This window comes from Hemibagrus wyckioides, linkage group LG12, assembly GCF_019097595.1.
Source record: "Hemibagrus wyckioides isolate EC202008001 linkage group LG12, SWU_Hwy_1.0, whole genome shotgun sequence".
NCBI lineage: Eukaryota > Metazoa > Chordata > Actinopteri > Siluriformes > Bagridae > Hemibagrus > Hemibagrus wyckioides.
Window position 1 is genome coordinate 1,984,699 of NC_080721.1, and position 22,289 is coordinate 2,006,987.

Genomic DNA, 22,289 nt, shown 5'->3' on the forward strand with positions numbered 1-22,289 from the left:
GTGAAATTTCCTCGCTCCTAAATATTCCACAGTCAACTGTCAGCTGTATTATAAGAACGTGGAAGTGTTTGGGAACGACAGCAACTCAGCCACGAAGTGGTAGGCCACGTAACCTGACGGAGCGGGGTCAGCAGATGCTGAGGCGCATAGTGCGAAGAGGTCGCCAACTTTCTGCAGAGTCAATCGCTACAGACCTCCAAACTTCATGTGGCCTTCAGATGAGCTCAAGAACAGTGCGCAGAGAGCTTCATGGAATGGGTTTCCATGGCCGAGCAGCTGCATCCAAGCCATACATCACCAAGTGCAATGCAAAGCGTCGGATGCAGTGGTGTAAAGCACGCCGCCACTGGACTCTAGAGCAGTGGAGACGCGTTCTCTGGAGTGACGAATCACGCTTCTCCATCTGGCAATCTGATGGACGAGTCTGGGTTTGGCGGTTGCCAGGAGAACGGTACTTGTCTGACTGCATTGTGCCAAGTGTAAAGTTTGGTGGAGGGGGGATTATGGTGTGGGGTTGTTTTTCAGGAGCTGGGCTTGGCCCCTTAGTTCCAGTGAAAGGAACTCTGAATGCTTCAGCATACCAAGACATTTTGGACAATTCCATGCTCCCAACTTTGTGGGAACAGTTTGGAGCTGGCCCCTTCCTCTTCCAACATGACTGTGCACCAGTGACCAAAGCAAGGTCCATAAAGACATGGATGACAGAGTCTGGTGTGGATGAACTTGACTGTCCTGCACAGAGTCCTGACCTCAACCCGATAGAACACCTTTGGGATGAATTAGAGCGGAGACTGAGAGCCAGGCCTTCTCGTCCAACATCAGTGTGTGACCTCACAAATGCGCTTCTGGAAGAATGATCAAAAATTCCCATAAACACACTCCTAAACCTTGTGGACAGCCTTCCCAGAAGAGTTGAAGCTGTTATAGCTGCAAAGGGTGGACCGACGTCATATTGAACCCTATGGATTAGGAATGGGATGTCACTTAAGTTCATATGCGAGTCAAGGCAGGTGAGCGAATACTTTTGGCAATATAGTGTATAATCCGTTACAAATACATCCTGGTATTTGTTATGACCCGAATCAGAGGAAAGTGACTTCACATCTCCTCTGACTTCACATCTCCTCTGTCACTGGATTCACAAAAAATCAACGAATCCCAGCTTCTAATCTACAGCAGGAGCGTTCCCTTTATAAATGGCTTTGAGGCTTTACAGACTGTGAGGTTTTTACTGCAGTAGCTGTTATTATTAATTCTAATGGTCTGGTTGTCACATTACATTGTCAGCAGCTTTACAACTGCAAAGTGGGTAGCAGTTTCTAAATAGAAAATTTACACCATTTATTTAACTAGTATATTTACAGACTGCCTGAAGTTTCCATATAATTTACTTCCTTCACTGTGTTCTTATTAATTTGATATAAAAAAATTAGTAGATTTGTATTTGATGTTTATGACTGACTAATTAAATCAATTATAAAGATATTTTCTGATATTTCACTGATTGTTTAGTTCTTTGTATATTCCGATGAACTGATGATTTATCATTATTATGCTGTGTGTGTTCGTTATTCGTTCATCGTCTACATCTCTTCTTTGTAAAAAAATTTTTTTTAACACATTAAGAAACGTAGTACTTAATGCATTGTCCAGTAGATGGAGCCAGTATCCACAGTAATAGTACAAATCCAGTATTACTAAAGAGTCAAAGGCGATATCTGTGTATGACCACGTTGGTATACAGGTTTATGTGATGTCTTAGCATTAAAAGCTTTATATTAAAAAACACTTCACTGCATCTAAAGTCCAAAACATGTTGAAGCAAAGCGTCTGTGCTCACAGGATGGAGCCAACTTCAGTGATCTCAGGTGGCCTGCTTATTTTTTATTTTTTTTTTTTTATTGTAGAGCCCCAGAGTGTGTGTGTGTGTGTGTGTGTGTGTGTAGGAGAAAGGAGGAGGTGCTTGGCTGGAGATGATGTGGTAGTTTAGTGGTTAAGGTGTTGGACTACTCTTTGATAGGTTGAGAGTTGAGCAAGGCCCTTCACCCTCAATTGCTCAGAGATAAATATAAGTTGCTCTGGATAAGGGGGTCTGCCAAATGCCAGAAATGTAAATGTAGGGGTGTGTTCTCATGCTACAAACATAGACAATATATCAATTATATAAATTCTGTATCTCTAACTTATCTAACCTCTTGTACAAACCAAGACTAATATCATTAAAGGATAGACAAGGTAAGTGGCTATATCGCTGGCTATTATTTGCGAGATGTTCATTTTCATGGATGAATTTATTCCATTTACAGTGCCAATGAATTATGTATAAATTTCCTTAATAAACGTCATAATTTATCATCATTATATCATGCACATTTAAATGCAATCATGGTTTAAGGAATGTGTAACTGGTCAGCATTTTCAGCGTTATGCACAGAAATGAACACCAACAACAACAAGAACATTTTGGACAAAACTGTGGCTACTTTGGTGTCTTAAAAGTCAGGAATCAGTGGGAATATGTTGAGTAAATTTGTCAAGACGAAAATGAGTGAGCAAAGTCTGAAAGAACCCGATACAGCAACTGAAAAAATATCTGTGTAGTGCATCAAGGTTAACAAGTAGAGCAAAAAATAAATACAAAATGAAATATATATACTGTTGTTTTACTCGTCCGGTCTTTTAGGACCACTGATCAGGATAAATGATTAGTAAAAATCCATATTAAAAGACAGGAAAGATTTACGCTTTGCTCCATTTTGAAACTTAAAATACAAATATTCATGTTTACTTATACACAAAAACTATTTCTGCCCCTAATCTGGCAATATATTTTAGGCAATATGAAAACAAAACTAGATAAATTACTTAAACTTATTAACTATTATTCTTCAATATAAAGACAATGCTTATAATTAATATCATGAGTTTCTTTTACTGAAAATGAATATCATTAATCGCCTGTACTTTAGAGGACCATGATGGTTTCTGGTCAAGCAGATTTACGATCTCAGATATCTTGATCTGAACCCAGATACTGAAAACAGGTTAAACTTTGATCAAGGATAAGATGACTGGCTGATTTACTCAATTTAGTAGTCTAGAAATGCTGAACCTGGATACAGATATTCATTAAGAAACATAAGTGCAGGAGATCCTTGCAGATGTTCATGTTGGTTTGATGAAATTCAACAAATAGCACTATTTTAATAACAATCACTGCACTTCATCTAGTCTTTCTGCTGCCAGAAAACATCTTCGTTACTAACATTGAAATTGCTTTGGGTTTTATTTATCCAACGCACTAGAATAGAGTGATTTGTTTTGTTTTTACCAAGTGCTCCTCTGAAAGGCATCAGAAACAGCAGCACAGTTTTTTTTAAAGGTAATGTGGAGGTCTGTATATGGATGTGTATGGTGAGAGGGTTTGTACTGCAGTGGCTGTTTGCAGGGGATTGAGATAGATAGATAGATAGATAGATAGATAGATAGATAGATAGATAGATAGATAGATAGATAGATAGATAGATAGATAGATAGATAGATAGATAGATAGATAGATAGATAGATAGTGGCTGGGATATATTAGGCAGCAATATATTTTGTCCTCAAAGTTGATGTTAGAAGCAGGAAAAATGGACAAGTGTAAGGATTTGAGCGAGTTTGATGAAGGGCCAAATTGTGATGGCTAGACCACTGGATCAGAGCATCTCCAAAACTGTAGCTCTTGTGAGGTGTTGCTGGTCTGCAGTGGTCAGTATCTATCAAAAGTATACTTAAAGTCCTGTAAGTGGGCTTCACCTCACAACTTACAGGATCGGTTGCTAACATCTTGGTGCCAGATACCACAGCACTCTTTCAGGGATCTAGTGGAGTCCATGTTTCGACAGGTCAGGGCTGTTTTGGCCGGAAAAGGGGGACCAACACAATATAAGGCAGGTGGTGTATATATTATTATATTATATTTCTTTCTCCATGTGCAGGGTTTAATTTCTATTACATGAGCTATTAGAACACCAGGGGAGAGGTAATTCAGCAAGAAGACAGGAAGGGGAAAAGGTGGCAGAATGTATTCGACATAGCAGTGTTCTTGTGTGATACAGTAGGATTGAATACCATCATAGACCTAATATAGCTAATACAGAAACACAACTGTGTTTTATGGGACATATATGTACAGTGGGGTGTAATAGTCTCTCCACACCAAATTCTCAAATATTGTCTTACAATAGACTGAATGAACTGTAAAATCTTTTGAAATATTCTGATGAATTTCAGAGTATCTCAGTATTTTTTTTGGCCGCTTATTGCTTTAGTAAGTGCACACCAGCTATTAAATTTTAGATTAAATCCACTATTCCACTATTTCGGTTGCTTCTGCCCCTCTGAGAGGTCTGCCAATCATTATACACAGAAGAAAATGTTCAGAGAAAACCGATCCTATTAATTCTCCATCTCGTCTCATATATATTAAAGCAGTACAGTCTGTCCTGATGCTTAAACGCAGCTAAGATGCTTAAAGTAGTGACCGCTAGGTAGCTAGAGCGATCAATTAATAAATAAATTTCTGAAATAAATCAAATAATTAAACATAGTTTTATGTAGCAGCTCCTAGCATGCTGCAGGCATGACGGGTCTGATATTTTAACAACTTTAAGTCGCATATGTTTCTCATTTTCACTGATAAGGTCCTTTGATCTCCTAGTTCTCCCAGTCATTATAGTGAGATTTCATGCATTTAGGTTGGACATGGAAACGTTGTGAATGGTTTTTTTTAAATGCAAAACCCACCTGCTCATTCACTCAAAGCCCTGCATCTGAGTGGAAAACAAAATGACATATCAAAAGCTTGTAGTTCAGTGAATGATAAAACATTAATTGTAACTGAATGAGTCAGTGGAGTTCTACCAGCAGGGCATCTATGGGCTTCAAAGCAGAGTTTCATGCAGGCTGTGCTGTCCACCGAAGAAAGTCTACGTTAAATGAACAAGCAGCGGTGCAATTTGATGTGATGAAATATTGAATTTTATCAAAATGGATGTATAATCCCGAGTCAATTTTACGTGTAATATTTCTGTCTTATAGAAATACAAAAAAACATACATATAGCACAGGGATGAGTTTTGTGAGTTGAAAAGAAAAATTCATTTGAGCACGTCATTCCTCATCAGTTCTGCTTACATCTTTACGAATTCACAAAGTCACCTTCCTTTTTGTCCACCATATCCATGATGCATAATTATTAACTGGTCTTAATGGAAATGAGCCACATGAAAAATGAAAATGAATGTACACGAAAAATGATCATTCAGTAAGATTATTTAATAATATTTTATATTATATTTATTTTATTTCTAGCAGGGTACCAAACCGTTTCAGCTTGAGGTTGTTGTTGTTTTAAATAACGGTGTATGGTGATTGGTGCAAGTCATATGAACAACTGCAGTGTGTAGTTCTTGCAGTAGAAGTTCCGATGCATTCTAAACCACAACAAAATAGCAAGAATTATAAGCTAATTTTATGTTGATTAAACCAGTCGTCTGACATGGTCCCTGATTGTATTTTTGTATTTATTTTTTTAACCTAAATCAGTTGTACCTGAGATAGAAAAACCACTAAACTCTGTGTGTATATATCAATGACATTTTTGAGGCAATATAGTTTCCCCCAAGAGATAAAAAACAAATATAGGCTTCTGTATCATATGTAACGATCGGTACAAGTCAATAAGAAATAAACAGCTGATGTAAGTAATTTAAAATAAATGAATTCTTGAAAGTGTCGTAGACATGAACTTTAATAATAGAATATATGGCCAAAAGTGGACACCTGAGTATTGAACCACTCTTTTCCAATACCTTGGGCAATAATATAAAGCTGTCCTCCCTTTGCTGAGTCTTCTGGGAATGCTTTTAAGTATATATTGGAATGTAGCTGTCAGAATTTGTGCTCATTCAGTCACAGGAGTGCAAGGCAGTGATGCTGGGCGAGAGGTCCTGGTAGTCCAGTTCAGATCAGGGTCATCTTGAGATCTTCCTTCCTTTCCTATAGATTGTACTTCAGGTGGCATCGTCATGCAGGAACAGGTCATAGGTCTGAGCTCAGCTTCTTAGATCCAGTGACATCTTAATGGTACAACATGCTAGGAGAGGGTTGTCCAGGGCCGGCAAGTTTTCATTCCAATCAAGTAGAAATAACATCTGATTCCACCTGTTAGATGAGTTGGCTTTTGATTGTTTGAAATAAAATCTTGTACCCATACTGGCCTCTCCTGGATGAGACTGGACACCCCGTGTTAGGGCGCAACATGTGATGGGAAGGCCAACATTTGGCACATAAATTTTACACTGCAAAACCTGAAAATGTGTGTATTACACAATTAAAATGTTTGTGTAACTAACCTTTAACTTCTAGGTTTTGCAATCCTGCTTTAATTTATTTAATTAATAAATTTACTCAATTTTAATTTCGGCATTTTTTGGCGTTAGTACACTTGTTATTTTGATGTTTCTATGGTTTACCTCGGGCAGTATAATAAAGCAATGTCTCTTATCAAGTCAAATGTATTTCTGTGCTCTGAAACAAAGGTGAGTCGAACAATCCGCTGAATCCAAATGATTCACTGAATAAAGAATTTAGTTGCTGCTAATCCGTGGCCAGAATGTGGCCCAGGAATTTGAGTCAGATTATTCACAGTTGAGGTGGTCTAACTGATGAAACATTTGGCATGTAGCATGTAGCCCAGATAAGCCATGAAAAATTTATCCAGCCATGGACGTCGACTCAATCTGGATTTGTGCTGATAGAATTAATAGATTATATTAACTCTTTTGGACAGCGGTGCTATAGTGATCGGTGAAGCCTGGTGGAATTTATTTGATGTGGACAAAAGATCGTTATGTCGCTATATATTGAGTCTGATTGGAAATGTATGGCGAGTGGAAATTAAGAATATATTAGTGCAAGCTGTCTTCATTATCAGAGCAACATTTATCGTTGGTGGACTGCTTCTCAACCCAGCACTGACAGCAGTTCCCAAATCCCAGGAATGCCAGACACATCCATGGTACTCCCATGTGTCACTGCTGTGCCAAGAATAGAGTTACAGCCAAATAATAATAAGTGGTGGTTTATGTTGGAATAGGAACCACTCACTCTCTCTCTCTCTCTCTCTCTCTTCGTACTCATTCACACACACACACACACACACACACACGTACAAAGCACGAACAGCAGTCAATTATTGTATTAAAATCTTTTATTCTGTTACTGTTTGCAGCACAGCATAGTATATTCTTCCAAGATTAAGTGGCCCGGCGCATCACACCCATGTGGCTTCCCCAGAGAGAGGGGAACATCACAAGGAATCCGACATAGTAGCACAGAGGCACAGCCGTCCTGGCACAGAGTGGCATTTAACAAAAGTGGCTCTGCTCAGCTACATCATATAGTAATACAGAGCAGCATTATGTGGATTTGTGTACGTGTGTGTGTCTGTGTGTTTGTGTGTGTATGTATATGTGTGTGTGTGCACATGTATATTTAGTAAAATGCAGTGTAATTTGGGACACACACACACACACGCGCAAACACACAATCGCAGACTTTTATCTAAATCAGCATATACTTCTACGCCACTTTCCTGTGAGACATACTGCATAATGCGAAGCTTGTGGCTCAAACACACACGCTCGTTAAAGAGCCAGTTGAACCTTTTTATTATTCAGAAAATATTCTATCCCACCATCACAACCGAACTACAGTGACACGGTCATCTGGACACATACGCGCACACACACACACACACACGCACACGCACGCACACACACATTCACGGCATCGGTTGTAACTTTTTCTCATAGTGGTCAATGGCCAGCTGTGCAACACAGTAGGACACTGGTCTCTGATATCAGTGAGTGTAAGACAAAAGAGGACAGACGAAGACAAAAGACAAATTTATAGAGAATAAATGTATAGAATAAACATATATATCTTTTCTTTGAAATATATATATATATATATATATATATATATATATATATATATATATATATTCTGTCATATATAGACTTACTCACGACAGTAAAAAAGTAGACACTATCAACACAAGAGACAAATAGAGAAAAAGGCCTTTTCAAGATTAATTAGTGGTCAGATTAATTAAGTAACTGAAAATCTTTCACATAATCCTAAAAATCGTGACATAAAGCATAATAACGAAATGTTTATGTGAATATAAGATCGAACAGAAAGACAATCTGAATCATTTTCTTGCGGGTTATATAGACGGGATATATATATGTAAATATATATATATATATTTATATAGCACATTTTTATCATTAAATCTGGTAAAAGACATGAGTCAAACTAATAGTTTTGTCTTCAGCTAGACTGTTACGCTGAACACATATTTCTCTATTGCTATCTAAACTTCACAAACACATATATGAGGTACATCTATATATAAAGAAATCTAGACAAGTATTGCACAACAGTCAAAACTGGAATAAAATGATGTACATATAAGCTGACAAGTGTTAAATTTTTAGTGTCAAGATAAACAATGCATACGGATTAAGAGGAAAAGTGGTGACATTCAAGTAATGTGTCACTGATTCTGGCTTTTTGAGGATTTAAAATACATTTTACTGTGCTCTTGATCTGTACATCACAGTCATCAGAGGTTTAGCGCACAGTAACTTTACATTGTTCAGCTCATCAACGATATAACATATTCCAATTAGTACTATTTTCGAAAAGCTCAGCATACAATAGATAAGCTTAGTATGGCTCAGATGCAGTCACAAGCACACAAAAAAAAGCTAAGTTACCCCGTTGGTTTGTGATTAGGACTGGGTCAATTCCATATAGAACTTTTGGTGGTGTTTTATATATATATATATAAAAGAAAGCTTTAAACATAATAGAACAAGTGAAAAAGTGAAAACCAAAAAAATATTCGAATATTATGTGCTAACAATTGGTCAAAATTCTACGATTCTGGAAAATTTCTGGAACAAGCTACAAACATCTAAGTTCATATTTGACTCAGTCCTGATGCCAACGTGCAGATGCCCTTATTAATATATCATGGTCAGTCATAGCAATCACAAAGCTAATAGCAAAATCTAAATTAAACACTTCGTTTTTCCAGATCTTCCTGGGTCACTCATAATGTTTTTTTTTTTTCTTTTAAAGTGCCAGAATATATATATTTTTTTTTGATAAAATCATAAACTGGTATTCACATTTGCCGTAATCTGCGTAATCTAATTAAGTATGGATCACAACAACTAGTAAAGTGACAAAGCAGAGCAGTTAGAAAAAACATGTAAAAACACAGTGCTTAACTGTAAACAGTGCTCTCCTGCTTATCGCCCTCTGGATAATGACATGTTCTAAATCTAAACGTTGACATCTGATTGATGGTACAGCGCTCAATATGGCTAGCTATATTTCATTTTTGCACTTTAAACAATTGAACCCAAAACATTCAAAATGGTTTATTGATTTGATTCACCCCCCCCCCAAAACCAAAAGCTACGATCTTGGTTTTCTTGGTTGCAGCACACTGTGTGGTCATGGCAACATCTACATTCAGTTGTGAGGGGATGGGCTGCCACTTTTTAGGTAGTTGAAATGCTGTGTGTGCCCTCACTATTATATTGCACAGTGCTTATGTTCACCTAATTAATAAAGTCGTAACCACAGATATAGATGAGAATTATGTATTGCTTAAGGGAAAAGAACGAGACCTAATGTGATATGACTGTGCAGTAGCTCATAGCAAGTTTGGCACTCAGTTTCAATGAGTCACACATTGATCAGTAAAAGTCGACTTACCCTGTTAGGAAAATAAACACCGACAAATTCAAACAGAATGCTAGCTGTGAATCTGTAGAGGCAGGGGGATATGCCCTTGTGGGGACCAAAGAGGGACCAAAAACTGCTACCTTTTTATGATGAATTCATCCCTTGAAACACAAATGCAACGATAATATCATAATTCAAAGCTTAAAAGTGGTGGTGGTGGGGGGGGCAAACACTATGAGGGTTATTAAAAGGTTTCTGCCTCTGAATCTCCCCTTGAGATCCAAGGGTCACACCTGAGTCCACAAGCACCACAACGGTCAAACACCACATTCATCCGGAATATTTAACCCCTCTGCCCAAGTGCCCCATAAAACTGAGAAAAGCACAGCCAATCATAAATTATTCCTCTTTAACAGAGAGATTTTTCCGAAAGGCAGTACCATTCTTATGCAGTATAAAAAGGAAAGCCACAACATGTGATATACCTACATCCACCTTTCTTTCAGTAGCACAACAGAGACTTGTGCAAGAAATGAAGGGGCTCTGCCTCACCATCATGAGCCAACAAAACCAGATTGGCACAGAGTGTTTGCTGATGTCTCTTTTTGATTATATGCCTCAGACCTCACTCTCTACGCTGGAAAAGTGGGCAGAGTCTCGGCGTGAGCATAAACTCTTGGTTTTGAAGGGAAGATGTGGTGATTGGTACCTCTGCGGCTGGGGCACTGAACACAGTCTCTGGTACTGGAGCTTGGCACTGGAGGAGGATATAGAGGAGGGCTGCAGGGCACCAGTTGTTGAGGAAATGGCTGATGGCGATGAAACAGAGGAGGAGGAGGTAGGTAGAGGAACATGAACCGGGTGGGAGGATGATGGAGGTGCAGGGAGAGCTGGGACCATTGGGGCTGGCAGAGACGGTGGTAGAGTCTGAGGAGATGATAACTCTCTAGACCTCTCAGAACGTTGTGATCTATGAACACTGAGGTTTGATTGACTTCCAGATTTCACTTGGCCTTGAGCTTTGTCTGGTTTGGAGGACTGCCGTTTGGGCCGGTTGATGTTGCTGAAACTTTGGCAGTGAGGCAGCAGATCCTCTTGACTACGAGAGGTCACTCGGTTCCACTTATAGTGGTGGGGTGACTGGCAGGAACAGGCAGTATGGCATTCACTTTTTTCATGTGATCTCCTTTTAGACTTCTTTTCAGTCTTCACAGGTAATTTGTCCACAGACCAGTACCTTCGTGGGGGTGGGGGAGTCAAAGGTGATGGTGGCCACTGATTGGGTCCTAAACCACCAGATCCCCATCTTGAACCCTCTCCAAAACCACAGCTGCTTTCCCCACCTCCTAAAAAAAGGTCATCTCTACTGTTTATACTGCCCCCTCTCTCCCTAGCAGGATAAGTCCCAAAAAACCAGCCTCCACCCCCAATGCCCCCAACGGCCCTTCCTTCATGCCCTTCCCAGTATCTCTCAAACTTGCCAAATTCACCTGAAGAACCTTCATCATCTGTGTAGATCTCAACAGTTTTGTCTCTCTCCCTTTCAGATTCTGTTTCTATAACTCTGCTTTCTCGTCTTCTTCGTCTTCTTCTTTGTTGCTCATTTCTATCTATCTCTTCTGATTCTTCGCCTTCCTCCTCTTCTGAATCCCATTCATGAAAAGCCAAGCCTTCTCTTGAATAGGTCTTACCTCTTCCATTCTTTCCTAAGAGGGGGCGAATCTCACCTCCTTTCCCATATTCCTCTCTTTCAGACCCAAAAGACCGTGTTCTTTTATAGTTAAGAGGAAAAAGAGGAAGAAAAGAAGATGGAGATTCAGAATGTGTATTCCCACTACCCCAAAATTTAACTGATGTTGAGCATTTACTTGAAGTGGGACAGCGCTTACTGTTAGACTTTGGCCTGGAATGGCGATAGGACTGAGGGTTCCTGTGGTGCTTTTCTTTTCTCCTAGCTCCTTCTTCATCAACACCCTCTTGATTATCACTCTCTCTCCTTCCTCCCTCCCTTTTTATATCCCAGTCATAACTCCGCACAGAACTTTCACTCTTCTTTTGGAAAGAGCTACGCCTAAGTTCAGGGTAGGAAGGCAGATTCTGTTCTATCCCTTTTTCAAATACCTCTTTACCATCGATTTCAGCTTCTTCTTGGCCAGATCGCTTTTCCTTCTCCCTTTTTCTGGATTTCCCATCCTTTTTCTTTTTCTTCTTTACTTTATGTCTCTTGTGCTCTCTCTCTCTTTCCCGCTCTCCTCTCTTCTTTTTCTTTCGATCCTTCTTCCTCCTCCTTCTCTCCCTTTCTCTTTCTTTATAATATCGCTTCTCTTCTTTGCCTTTACTTCTCACATCACTTGCTCTTCTAGCCCTTTCTTTTTCCCCCCATGAAGCCCACCACTCCTGGAGTTGTGCCAGTTGGCTAGTGGTGCTGTCTCTCATCTGTGCTTTCTGTGGGCAAGGTTTGCGTGGTGGTATGGGTGGAGGTGGGCTGCAGGGCAGGGACCGAGATGACATGTGCGAACGACTTTTTCTCCTACCCAAAAGAAGGCTGGACTCCTCTGTAAGCTCATCTGTATCAAACTCATCATATACATCTCTTTCACCTGCTCTGTATTTGAAACTCTGTGATGAAGAGTATGAAGAGGTAGAGTAGGAAGGAGAATTAGATCGTGAGACCGAAACAGAAGAGGAGGTGGAAGAGGAGCTAGACGTGCTAGAAGAAGTGGAAATGTAGTGCACAGAAGGTGATGGTGAAAGAGGAATTTGGTTAGGGGAGGAGAAAGGAAGAGGCACAGGAAGTGGCAAAGGAGGAGGACGACGACCTCTCCTCCCTGCTCCTTCCCGCCCTCCATACCTGCCTCCACCTCTCCGTCCCAAAGGAAGGATGTTTTCATACAGGGGTCCCCCAGAGCCTTTTCTTTTTGAAAGACTGCTTCGCCTCCAGAAAGACTGCTGTGGTGGAGAAGAATGAGGCAAAGCGGGGTTTATGGGTAAATGTCCAGAGGGTTGTTTTTTTTGTGGCAGCCTTGGGTTTCCCAAGGACTTTGTTGTGGTCTTTGGAGTTTGGGAAACTACACTTTGTGGTTCTCCAGAGACTCCTAATCCCTCTGGATCAATTGGGCCATAGTATCTTTTATATTCATCCAGACCTCCTTCTCCACCACCTACTGCAGCCCACTGTGGAGGCATGCCCTGTGGGAATTGTGCAACGTCTGTGATCCCACTAGTGATGACACCTGTCTTTTCAGGGCCAGTTTTTGGACGTGTCCAACGATCCACCACAGCCAGTCGTCGATCATGACGAGGTAAAAATGTGGAACATGGCATAGGTGCTCCAAGAATCGGGCTGTTTGAAGGCCCAAGAGCCATGCCCGAATGCCCAGCTGTCTGTAGAGATCCGGGAAGAAGGGCATTGTACACAGGCGGTTGCTGGTGAAGTTTTTGCTGCTGTTGATGTTGTGCTGTTGTGATGGAAGAGTTGGCTACATTTGCCGTCACCATGTGTGGAGGAGCAGGAGGGGGCATAGGGGAGATCGGATCGTATTGTGGAAGTGTCGTTTGGTTACCTACAGGGGTGGTTTCATCTTCAAAACTGCAGCAGCTGTACATTCCCTGGAAAAGATTTAAGAAAGGCTAAATTTGTCCTGTTTGAAACATACATATCCAGAGGCTCTAAAAAATGTTTTAAATAAATCTCAAAATAAACGAAAAAAATTCCCATAACACTGGAATGTCTGCATGTTGAGGATTTAGCTGATGCAATACATCACACACTGCAATGTCACCCAACCTAGAATATTAATGTAATGCTTTTCCACTACTTGAGTTAGCTATCTTACTTGTTAAATATTGCAAATATATTATGCTGGATATCCTTTTTCATTTTTATTATATCAGAGAGTAGAATACAGGAAAATGAATAATCTTCTCAGTGTGATCAGTCATTGTGCAGTTATAATAAATTATGCATTATTATATATTAGTATTGTTCTTATATTTGTATCTTATAAAGAATGTAAATTCTGCTTAAATCAATCAGCCATAACATTAAAATCACTGACAGCTGAAGCGAATAACATTGATTATCTCATTACAGTGCCACCTATAAAGTGGTGGGATATATTAGGCAGCAAATGAACTATTAGTTCTAAAATTTGATGTGTTGTTAGCAGGTAAAATGGACATCTGAGTGACACTGAGCTAAATTGAGCTAATTTCTGATGGCTAGGCCACTGGGTCAGAGCAAAACAAGCTCTGGGCAATGTTCTGCTGGGAAACCTTGGCTCTTGGCATTCATCTGGATACTTTAACACTTACTTTGACACATAGCACTTACCTAAACATGCAGACCAAGTACACCACTTCATTGCAACAGTATTCCCTAATGGCAGTGGCCTCAATCATCAGGATAAAAGGTCCTGCCATAATGCAAAAATGGTTCAGGAATGTTTTGAGGAACCTGACAAAGAGGTTAAGGCAGGATCTTATCCGCAAAGGGCCGGTGAAGGGCAGATTTTCATTCCAATCAAGCAGCAGCCACACCTGATTCCACCCGATTAATCAACTGATCTTGACTTTCAGTAGACTCAGATGTGGTGTCTGCTCAGTTGGAATGAAAACCTGCATCCACACCGACCATTTGCGGATAAGATTGGGCACCCTTGGTTTAAGGTGTTGACTTGTTCGACCCGTGGAGGCCACACCTTGCAACTTACTAAATGTAAAGGTGATAATATCTTGCTGGCAGATTTCACAGCACACCTTTGATGGGTCAGAGCTGGTTTGGCAGCACAAGGGAGACTTACACAATATTAGGCAGGTGATTAATGTTATGGCAGATCAGTGTGTGTGTATGTGTATGTGCGTGTGTGTCTTAATTCACTAACCCGACTAAAAGCCAGCAGGAAGTCCAGTCCCTTTGAGCGACCCAAGCAATGCCTGAGCTTCCAGTAAACCAGGTGTTCCCAGGCAAAGACCAAAAGGCTTAGTCCCATTGCCACCAGTAGCATGTAGAAGACTCCTGCCATGTTATCTATGTCCAGCTTGGAACTCATCACTTCAATCTTATCATTATGACAAATACCAGAGAGCCAGAGGCGTTCAAGCATGTCAATTTCATCTGTAAAACAACAAACAAACAAACAAACAAATACAATAGATGAGAAAATTACCAGACCAATGAAAGCCTAAAATGATACATTTGAGCAAGAAAAATATTAAAGGAAAGGTTAAAGAGTTATTTTTATTAGAAACCAACTGGGATTTACATTATTATTGAATTGAAGGATAAAATAGATTGTGATGTGGAAAACATGAAAAATGAAAAGGAAGCCCATATGGTAGAAAAAGACGGAGGGATGAAGATAATAACAGCTTTGATGAACATCTGAAATAGTCTGGTTTCTACAATATTGTAAGACAGACAGTGTTTTGAAGATTAAAGCTCCAGACTGATGGGCAATAATTGCCCATACTTCATTCATCAGGGAAAAAATGTCACCATAAAGAACACTGACAGGACAAGAGCACCGGCAGAAGACATGCTACATGCATTTAAATCTTTTTATCATGTTTTATAAGCTTTTATTTCTTTAGCTCAGAATGTATACATTTATTATCATCTATTTATTTCATTAAAACCAACAATAATAGGAATAAACACGAGTTAATTCGCCCCTAGTTAATTGCAAGTTTGTTAATTTACAAAAAAAAAGCAGAAAAACAGCTTTGACACTTTAATAATTTTAAAAAAAATAATATGAACTAAATCACACATTCATTATATTTATTGAAAAAGTAAAAAATTTCTATTGTGTCACTTCATTGACCAAAACCGCTGGCTATTCATTATTGTTTTAATGAACTTTTAAATGTATTCAATTAAAAGTTTCTTTTTTCTTTCATGCAAAACTGAAAAAGGGAGGTGGGGGGAACAGAGCTGCTGCTAAAACATATTTTATTCTTTTAGGTTTAACAACACAAACCAAAATAAAGGCATATAATATAATATAATATTTGACCCGAAGTGATGCCAGTGTTTCCAGCTGATGATAAACATCATTCAAAAGACTAGCAAAGTCCCATTATCTGGTTATTTGCTACTGATTTTACAAGACAGGCTTTTCCCACCGGGATATAACGTACACATTTTATCCTTATTGATGTATATTCAGTATTATTTAAAAACAGAAATGTTGTATGAAATAATTCATCACCAAACTATATCATCTAAAAGACAATTAAACACAGGGGTTGTGTGTCATATCCAACAAATCTGAACACGCAGCTTTGTGATACATCCATCTGCCAAACAAGAGCGCTAACCAGCTTGCTAACTCTCCCAGCAGTATAGTGTAGTCTAGCAATTTCCCCCTCATTGTTAGCACAAACCATGCTAAGTTCATTTCCGACTGTTCCAATGTAATGATACACAACATTGCATTATTATGGTAAATATTTCTGCCAAGAAACTTATTGTTCCAATCCAATGACAAGCTTTTACGGTCTCTCTGCTGGAAGTATACGCTGTAATGATAAATAACAGGGTAAATCTCTCCAGAAAATGTCCGTAGAAATCACTTTTTCTGTTTTTAGATAACATTCTAGTGGAAAATTATCTGAGTTTATATAGGTCTTGATTTACTACCTTTCCTCGACAGACACATAAACCTGTTTTATCATTATCATTATTACTGATCAGTTACCAAGAACACTCTTGTGCTCCTTTGATCTCACTTCCCCAAACCCTGTTGGAGTCTCTCACTAGCAAACTGCTAGATGAAAGGAGGCAAGGTGAAGCTGGGCATGACAGTCTAACCTGTTCCCTTATTAAGAATGCCAGAAAGGATTTCACAGTTTTCTGCAATGTGGGAGGTCATTATTGATGGGTTTGAGTCTTTCTCTAGCTTAGAGACAAACAAATTTACCGTCCAGTGCCATTGCCTGGCTGGATAGCCAAATGTTGACATGAATTAGTATGCAGCATGATTAAGGGATTTTAGTAGAAGGGCAACATATAAAAATCACCATGTTTCTGGTTACGATTCTGATTCTGATTCTTTGGTTTATGTATTTGTTTTCTGCCCAGTTTACAGTTGTACATTTCCTGGATTCTGCCTTTCTTTTTGCCTATTTTGATATAAAAGCTCTTCACCGGCAACTGCCACTGTCTCCAACATCTGACAAAATAAATACCTGATATCTCAGATTTTCAGATTGTATGTTTTTGGGGCTATATTTTTTTTTACCTGAAATACCATAGCACTAGTGTAACCATTTTATATTTCTTTTTTACATTATTCTGTCATCCCACACTAATCGGAATCCAGTGCGTTCACCAAATCTTATGGCATTGTGGCAACTTGAGTTATAACTAAATCAATTATCATCTACTCTTCTCACCATCTCCCACCAGTTGCAGCAAAGCAAGGTCTAGCGGTCGCTTCCAGCGAGAGTTCTTGTGCAGGGCGATGCCGTATCCCGTAGTAGCAAACACCTTTCCTGAACCGATGGTCATCACTTTACAACCCTCATCTTTACGTGCCATGTAGTTTAAAACGGCCGCATCGTAGATAAAGGCATCCAGTTTGCTGTAAGCAGAAAGTAGTAGAAAGTGATGTTCTATAGAGAGGTGAGAAAATTGTTATTCATTAATTCTTAAAGATTTAGAGAGAGAGAGAGAGAGAGAGAGAGAATACAGTGCATATTCCTTTTGTATTGATGCACAATGCATTAGCCTGAGTGCACATCCATGCACCCTTCCTGAATGAAGCCTCGTCTAGTACTTGAACCAGAATGATATATGATAATGATCAGGGCTTTGGCGAAGTAAACTAATGTGAATGTCATGCTGCATTAACTCCAAGGTATTTAAAGGTATCTTCACTGAAAATTGATTATCGCTAATGCACACATGTATTTAAATATATGTGACACATGAGTATCCTGCTACAAGCAAATCCATAATAAGAACCAAAGTAGTTCTTTTATGAAATTCGGTAACTTATGATAAGTGAAAAATCAAACACTATGCAAAAAGAAATTACCCCTACCTCATTTTCTGAAGTTACAAACTTTAAGAGAACTTTCCTTTATGAATCCTCTACTTTGCTATAATAGAAAAATACTGCTTCGAACAAAACCAAAAAGCTTAGTTGTTGGGAAATTGTGGTTGGGAAAGTAACAATTTCAGTATAATTATGGTGTTTCCGGTGCTTTCACACAAAGGATAGAAGTCAGCTTTCACACCCACTCTGAGATTGACAGAATCCGACAGCTGACAAAATAATTAATGCCTATGCTGTGATCCGTGCTGTAACCCACATCTGGCTTTCCTGCTACATTAAAGGGAAATCTTAATTTTCCACTACTCCTTTAGTCGGTTTGATAGTTTCAGGAGCTGTGCTAACAAATGATATCTTCTTTTTTGTCTAGAGGACATTAAATAAGCTTTTGTATCCATATTCTATAAACCAGGTCAATTTATACAGTATTACTTATGTCTCCATAGAATCAAGCACTGAAATAAGAAACAAATAACGTTTCTTGGTTTTTGGGAGTGAAGGCTTATGTAAATGACTACATGTCATTTAAGTTCTTTGTCAAAAGCTCACCCAGTCTTGAGGTTGTCGATGGCTTCCTCAACTCCTCTCTGGTTGTGGCGCACCATAAATTGATGCATGTTCGGGTAGTTGCTGCGAATGTTTTCCTCTGTGCTGCCATTTGGGACGGTGCCAAAGCGAAGGGGAGGGTACTGCTCTGTGGGTTGCTGGAACTACAAGTGAAATAAAAAAAAGTAGGGAAATCTGTAGACATATCTGGCCCAATCTATTTTTTTTTTTAAGTTCAATCGTCTAACTCTTTATATTTAATTTGTTATTTAAATTAATACTATTTCAGTTCAATTATTTTTCTTAAACGTGATTATTGTTCATAAATCAAAAATTTGTTTAAGGTCAAGAATCAATAGAATTAACAAAAGGTGTTATTATTAAGAAACATCATTTCCATATGTGTAAGTATCTGAACAAAGACAAGTTTGGTCCAAAAATTAATGACTGATTTTGTGATTGTATCATCAGACTCGAGGACATATGTATGGAGCACCCAGAAGATACGCTTTCTCTTCAGTGCCGGGAAATCTTCTTTTCTAGTCTGTCTGTGTGAGTGAGGTTGGTTAGAAAATTCCCTAGTGGCATTCAGGATGCAGGGGAATGAGATTCAGCTGGAGATACCAAATGCACTGGACATGAATGGGCTTGTATTATCTGGTAAATTGGAATGGTGCACCTTATTTTAAAAAAAAAAAGACCAAATGATGTTCCAAGTGTATGGGAATTACACACTTCTTACTCCTGCACAGCTTTGCAATGTGTCATTGGATTATGACAAACCAGCCCACATGTCTTTTGTGAATTTAGAGACAGCCTATGATGGTGACATGGTTGTGGGAGGCATTAAGGGTGTGTTTGCCACTATATTGTGTGATCTGTTCTCTGTATGAGCTCAGTGAGAGTGGTGTCTCGCCAAACCCTTTAAGATGGCTGACAGACTCCATTCATGGTGTCCCGTGTTTCTATTCCTTTTTGAGAGTTTTTCAAGGACAGGATATCAAAATACAGTTGACATTGGAGAAGTGTCCAGTATATTTCCAGATGATGTTTCCTATTTTCACACCAATTGAAGTAAACCTCCAACATGAACCTGAATGTTTTGCTGCCATGAAAAGCAACATCTCCAAATCCAAAGCTATGATTCTCTCCAGGTAAAGAGAGGAATTTTTTCTACAGTTAAGCGGAAAGACTTTGCCCCTGGAGAAGGAAGCCTTAAGAAGCCTTTATTAACGCCTCACATGCATTACACCATAGCAATTTTAGGCATATCCCAGCTAAGGAAGTTGATGTCATAGTGCACGCACAGCTATAATAAAGCACCCCTAGAGCAGAGAAGGCTAAGGACCTGGTTCAGTTGCCCAACAGTGCTAACTTAGTGGTGTTGGGGCTTGAACCCCAATCTTCTGATCAATAACCTAAACCCTTAACCACCTGAGCCACCACTACACCAGAACCTTAGTCATGTACTAAATAACAACGGCTTCAGGAACTACGGGTAACAAACAATAAAGCCACAACTACACGTGTTAAAAATAAGTTTCTTCCAATGGGTTCTGGGTATAATTAAAATGATAGGATGAGGATTCTAGGGAGCCTTGGATTAGAGGAGATGTACTTTTGAATCAAGAAGATCCAGGTAAGGTGGTTTAGGAATGTTATAAAGATGACCTCTGCTCAGCTCCTGCTACAGGCACATTCAACTACTGTAAATGAGGATACTAGGGCAAACCCCGGACCTGCTGGACAGCATAAACTGTACAGTTCGGGTGGAAGAGAATATTCTATAGCCAGTTTGGGGTGACCTTCTCAGACGTTGGCAACCACAACCCCCACCAGGAACAGAGAAATGAAAAATGAATAAATATTAATGTCAAAGTCATTTTAGGTGTCAAATGCACAGTATGCATAGGTCAAGCTCGGTAAACTCAGCGAAGCAGAGACACGATAGAAAAGTCAATAAAGAAGACACACAAGTGAGAAGACATTGAATTAAATAAATGTAAATAGAACAAATAAAATAGAGGAATGTGGTTGAGTACAAAACTGATTTAAAGAGTAACCAAGAATGTAACACTAAAGTCAAAAGAGCAGCAGAGGATAAAACTGAGTACTGTATAGTCAAAAGAGAACAGACGAGAATAAAGTGAATAAAGTGGTAAATGCCCTATAAAAGCAAAGTGAGTAATGTGCTTAAGGTGACATTTCACATGCTTAAAGTGATACACGGTTATTTAGTAGTCTGACGACCTGCAAATAAGAACTGTTCCTCAGCCTGTTTGTCCATGACTCTAAGCTTTAAAGCTGATACCAGACGGTAGTCTGACGAGCCGGTTATGAGCTGGATGAGTGCAGTCCACCATAATCTTGTAAGCCTTCGTCAAGCACCATATCTGGTAGACATCCTCTAAGTTCCTATGTTTGCTGCCTGTGATTCATTCAGCTGGTTTTACCACTCTCTGCAGGCACTAATCCAGCCACTTATGATGTTCTCAATAGAGAAGCAGATCTTTGTGATGAAGTTATGGAGCAGACCAAAGTTCTGTAGGCAGTAAAGTCTCTGGTGGGCAGACCTTGCTATGCGGTCCAAGTAAGGTAGTCGATGATGTGCAGGAAAATTCTATCCGCAACACCATAATTAATGTGTAAATATGCCTCATCTTCTAAAATTCCACAATCATCTCTTATGTTTTGCTGACCCTGAGACTGCACCACTATGACAGCGCATTGTTCCTGTTTATGATCAGACCTAGGATAGTGTGATTAGCAAAGTTCAGGATGATCTTTGAGCTGTACATGGCCATACAGTAGTGTGTGAAACAGGAATGCAGAAGTAGACGGAGCATGCATCCTTGTTGGCTGCCAGTGTTCAGAGTCAGCATGGAGGACATGGAGCTGCCAATCTTAACTACCTGAGGTATACCAGACAGAAAGCTCAGTATCCAATTGCACTGGACTGATGGCGATGATTGTATTGAATCCTGAAATGTAATAAATGAACATCATAGAGATATAGGGGTACCTTTTGTCCAGTGGGTGAAAACACTGTGCATGTTTAAAGCAATTGCATGATCTCTAGATCTTTTTGACCGGTATGCATATATATATTTATAAAATAACATGATGTTCTTGAAATGCAGTGAGTCACCCTGATAGTCCTGTAATAATAATTCACAGTCAGCACTTTGTCAGGAAGAAATTGGGAAGATATTTGTACTCATTTGTCACAAGCCTGCTCAGATATGTCAAACTTCATCATGCCTCCACTTTAGAAATGAAAGAATGAATGGAGCCCAGAGCATACAACACACTGAGATTACTGCAGAGCAACCAAGAGGTTTTACCTGGTGCTCAGTTCTGTACTACCACAGAAATGGCAGAATTTAATAAGCTCCTCACAGTCACTATACTTCTTAATGCACATCCAAGATATCTAATCAAGGTTCCACATGAGAGTAAAATTATGCATTCATTTGTTAACAAATTATGAAATATAAAACACTACAGTTTATGATTCAATTACCTTCTTATCACTGAGGCCAGACACTGTGTCTATGTACTCCTCTTGGATCATGAAGGCAGCCAGGTTAGCAGTGTAGCTTGCCAAAAAGATAACAGCGAAGAAAGCCCAAACTAGCACCATGATCTTGCTTGTGGTTCCTCTAGGGTTTTCTACAGGAACTGAGTTATTAAAGACCAGGGCCCACAGCAGCCACACAGATTTTCCTATGGTAAACTTAGATCCTCCTGCCCCTGAGAAAGAAACGACAAACATCAGGACATCTTAGGGCTGGCAGGAGGATAGGGAAAAGACTGTATTGAAATTATGAGCGCAGAATCAGACATGCTCTGCTGATTCAGATTATTATA

General features: G+C 39.3%; 1 protein-coding gene across 4 annotated transcripts in view; it reads right to left on the reverse strand.

The window, feature by feature from the left end:
- Positions 1-8,075: 8,075 nt before the first annotated feature.
- The window catches only part of grin2da (glutamate receptor, ionotropic, N-methyl D-aspartate 2D, a), a 114,892-nt gene continuing 100,678 nt past the window's right edge, over positions 8,076-22,289 (reverse strand). For all 4 annotated transcript variants that reach the window (XM_058405357.1, XM_058405358.1, XM_058405359.1 and 1 more), the window contains exons 11-15: positions 21,943-22,172; positions 18,423-18,583; positions 17,212-17,399; positions 14,697-14,929; positions 8,076-13,422 (exon numbers count right to left, since the gene is read on the reverse strand). In XM_058405357.1, coding sequence (XP_058261340.1) covers positions 10,432-13,422; positions 14,697-14,929; positions 17,212-17,399; positions 18,423-18,583; positions 21,943-22,172 — 3,803 coding nt within the window. In that variant the 3' untranslated portion in view covers positions 8,076-10,431. The remainder of the gene's footprint in view (positions 13,423-14,696; positions 14,930-17,211; positions 17,400-18,422; positions 18,584-21,942; positions 22,173-22,289) is intronic.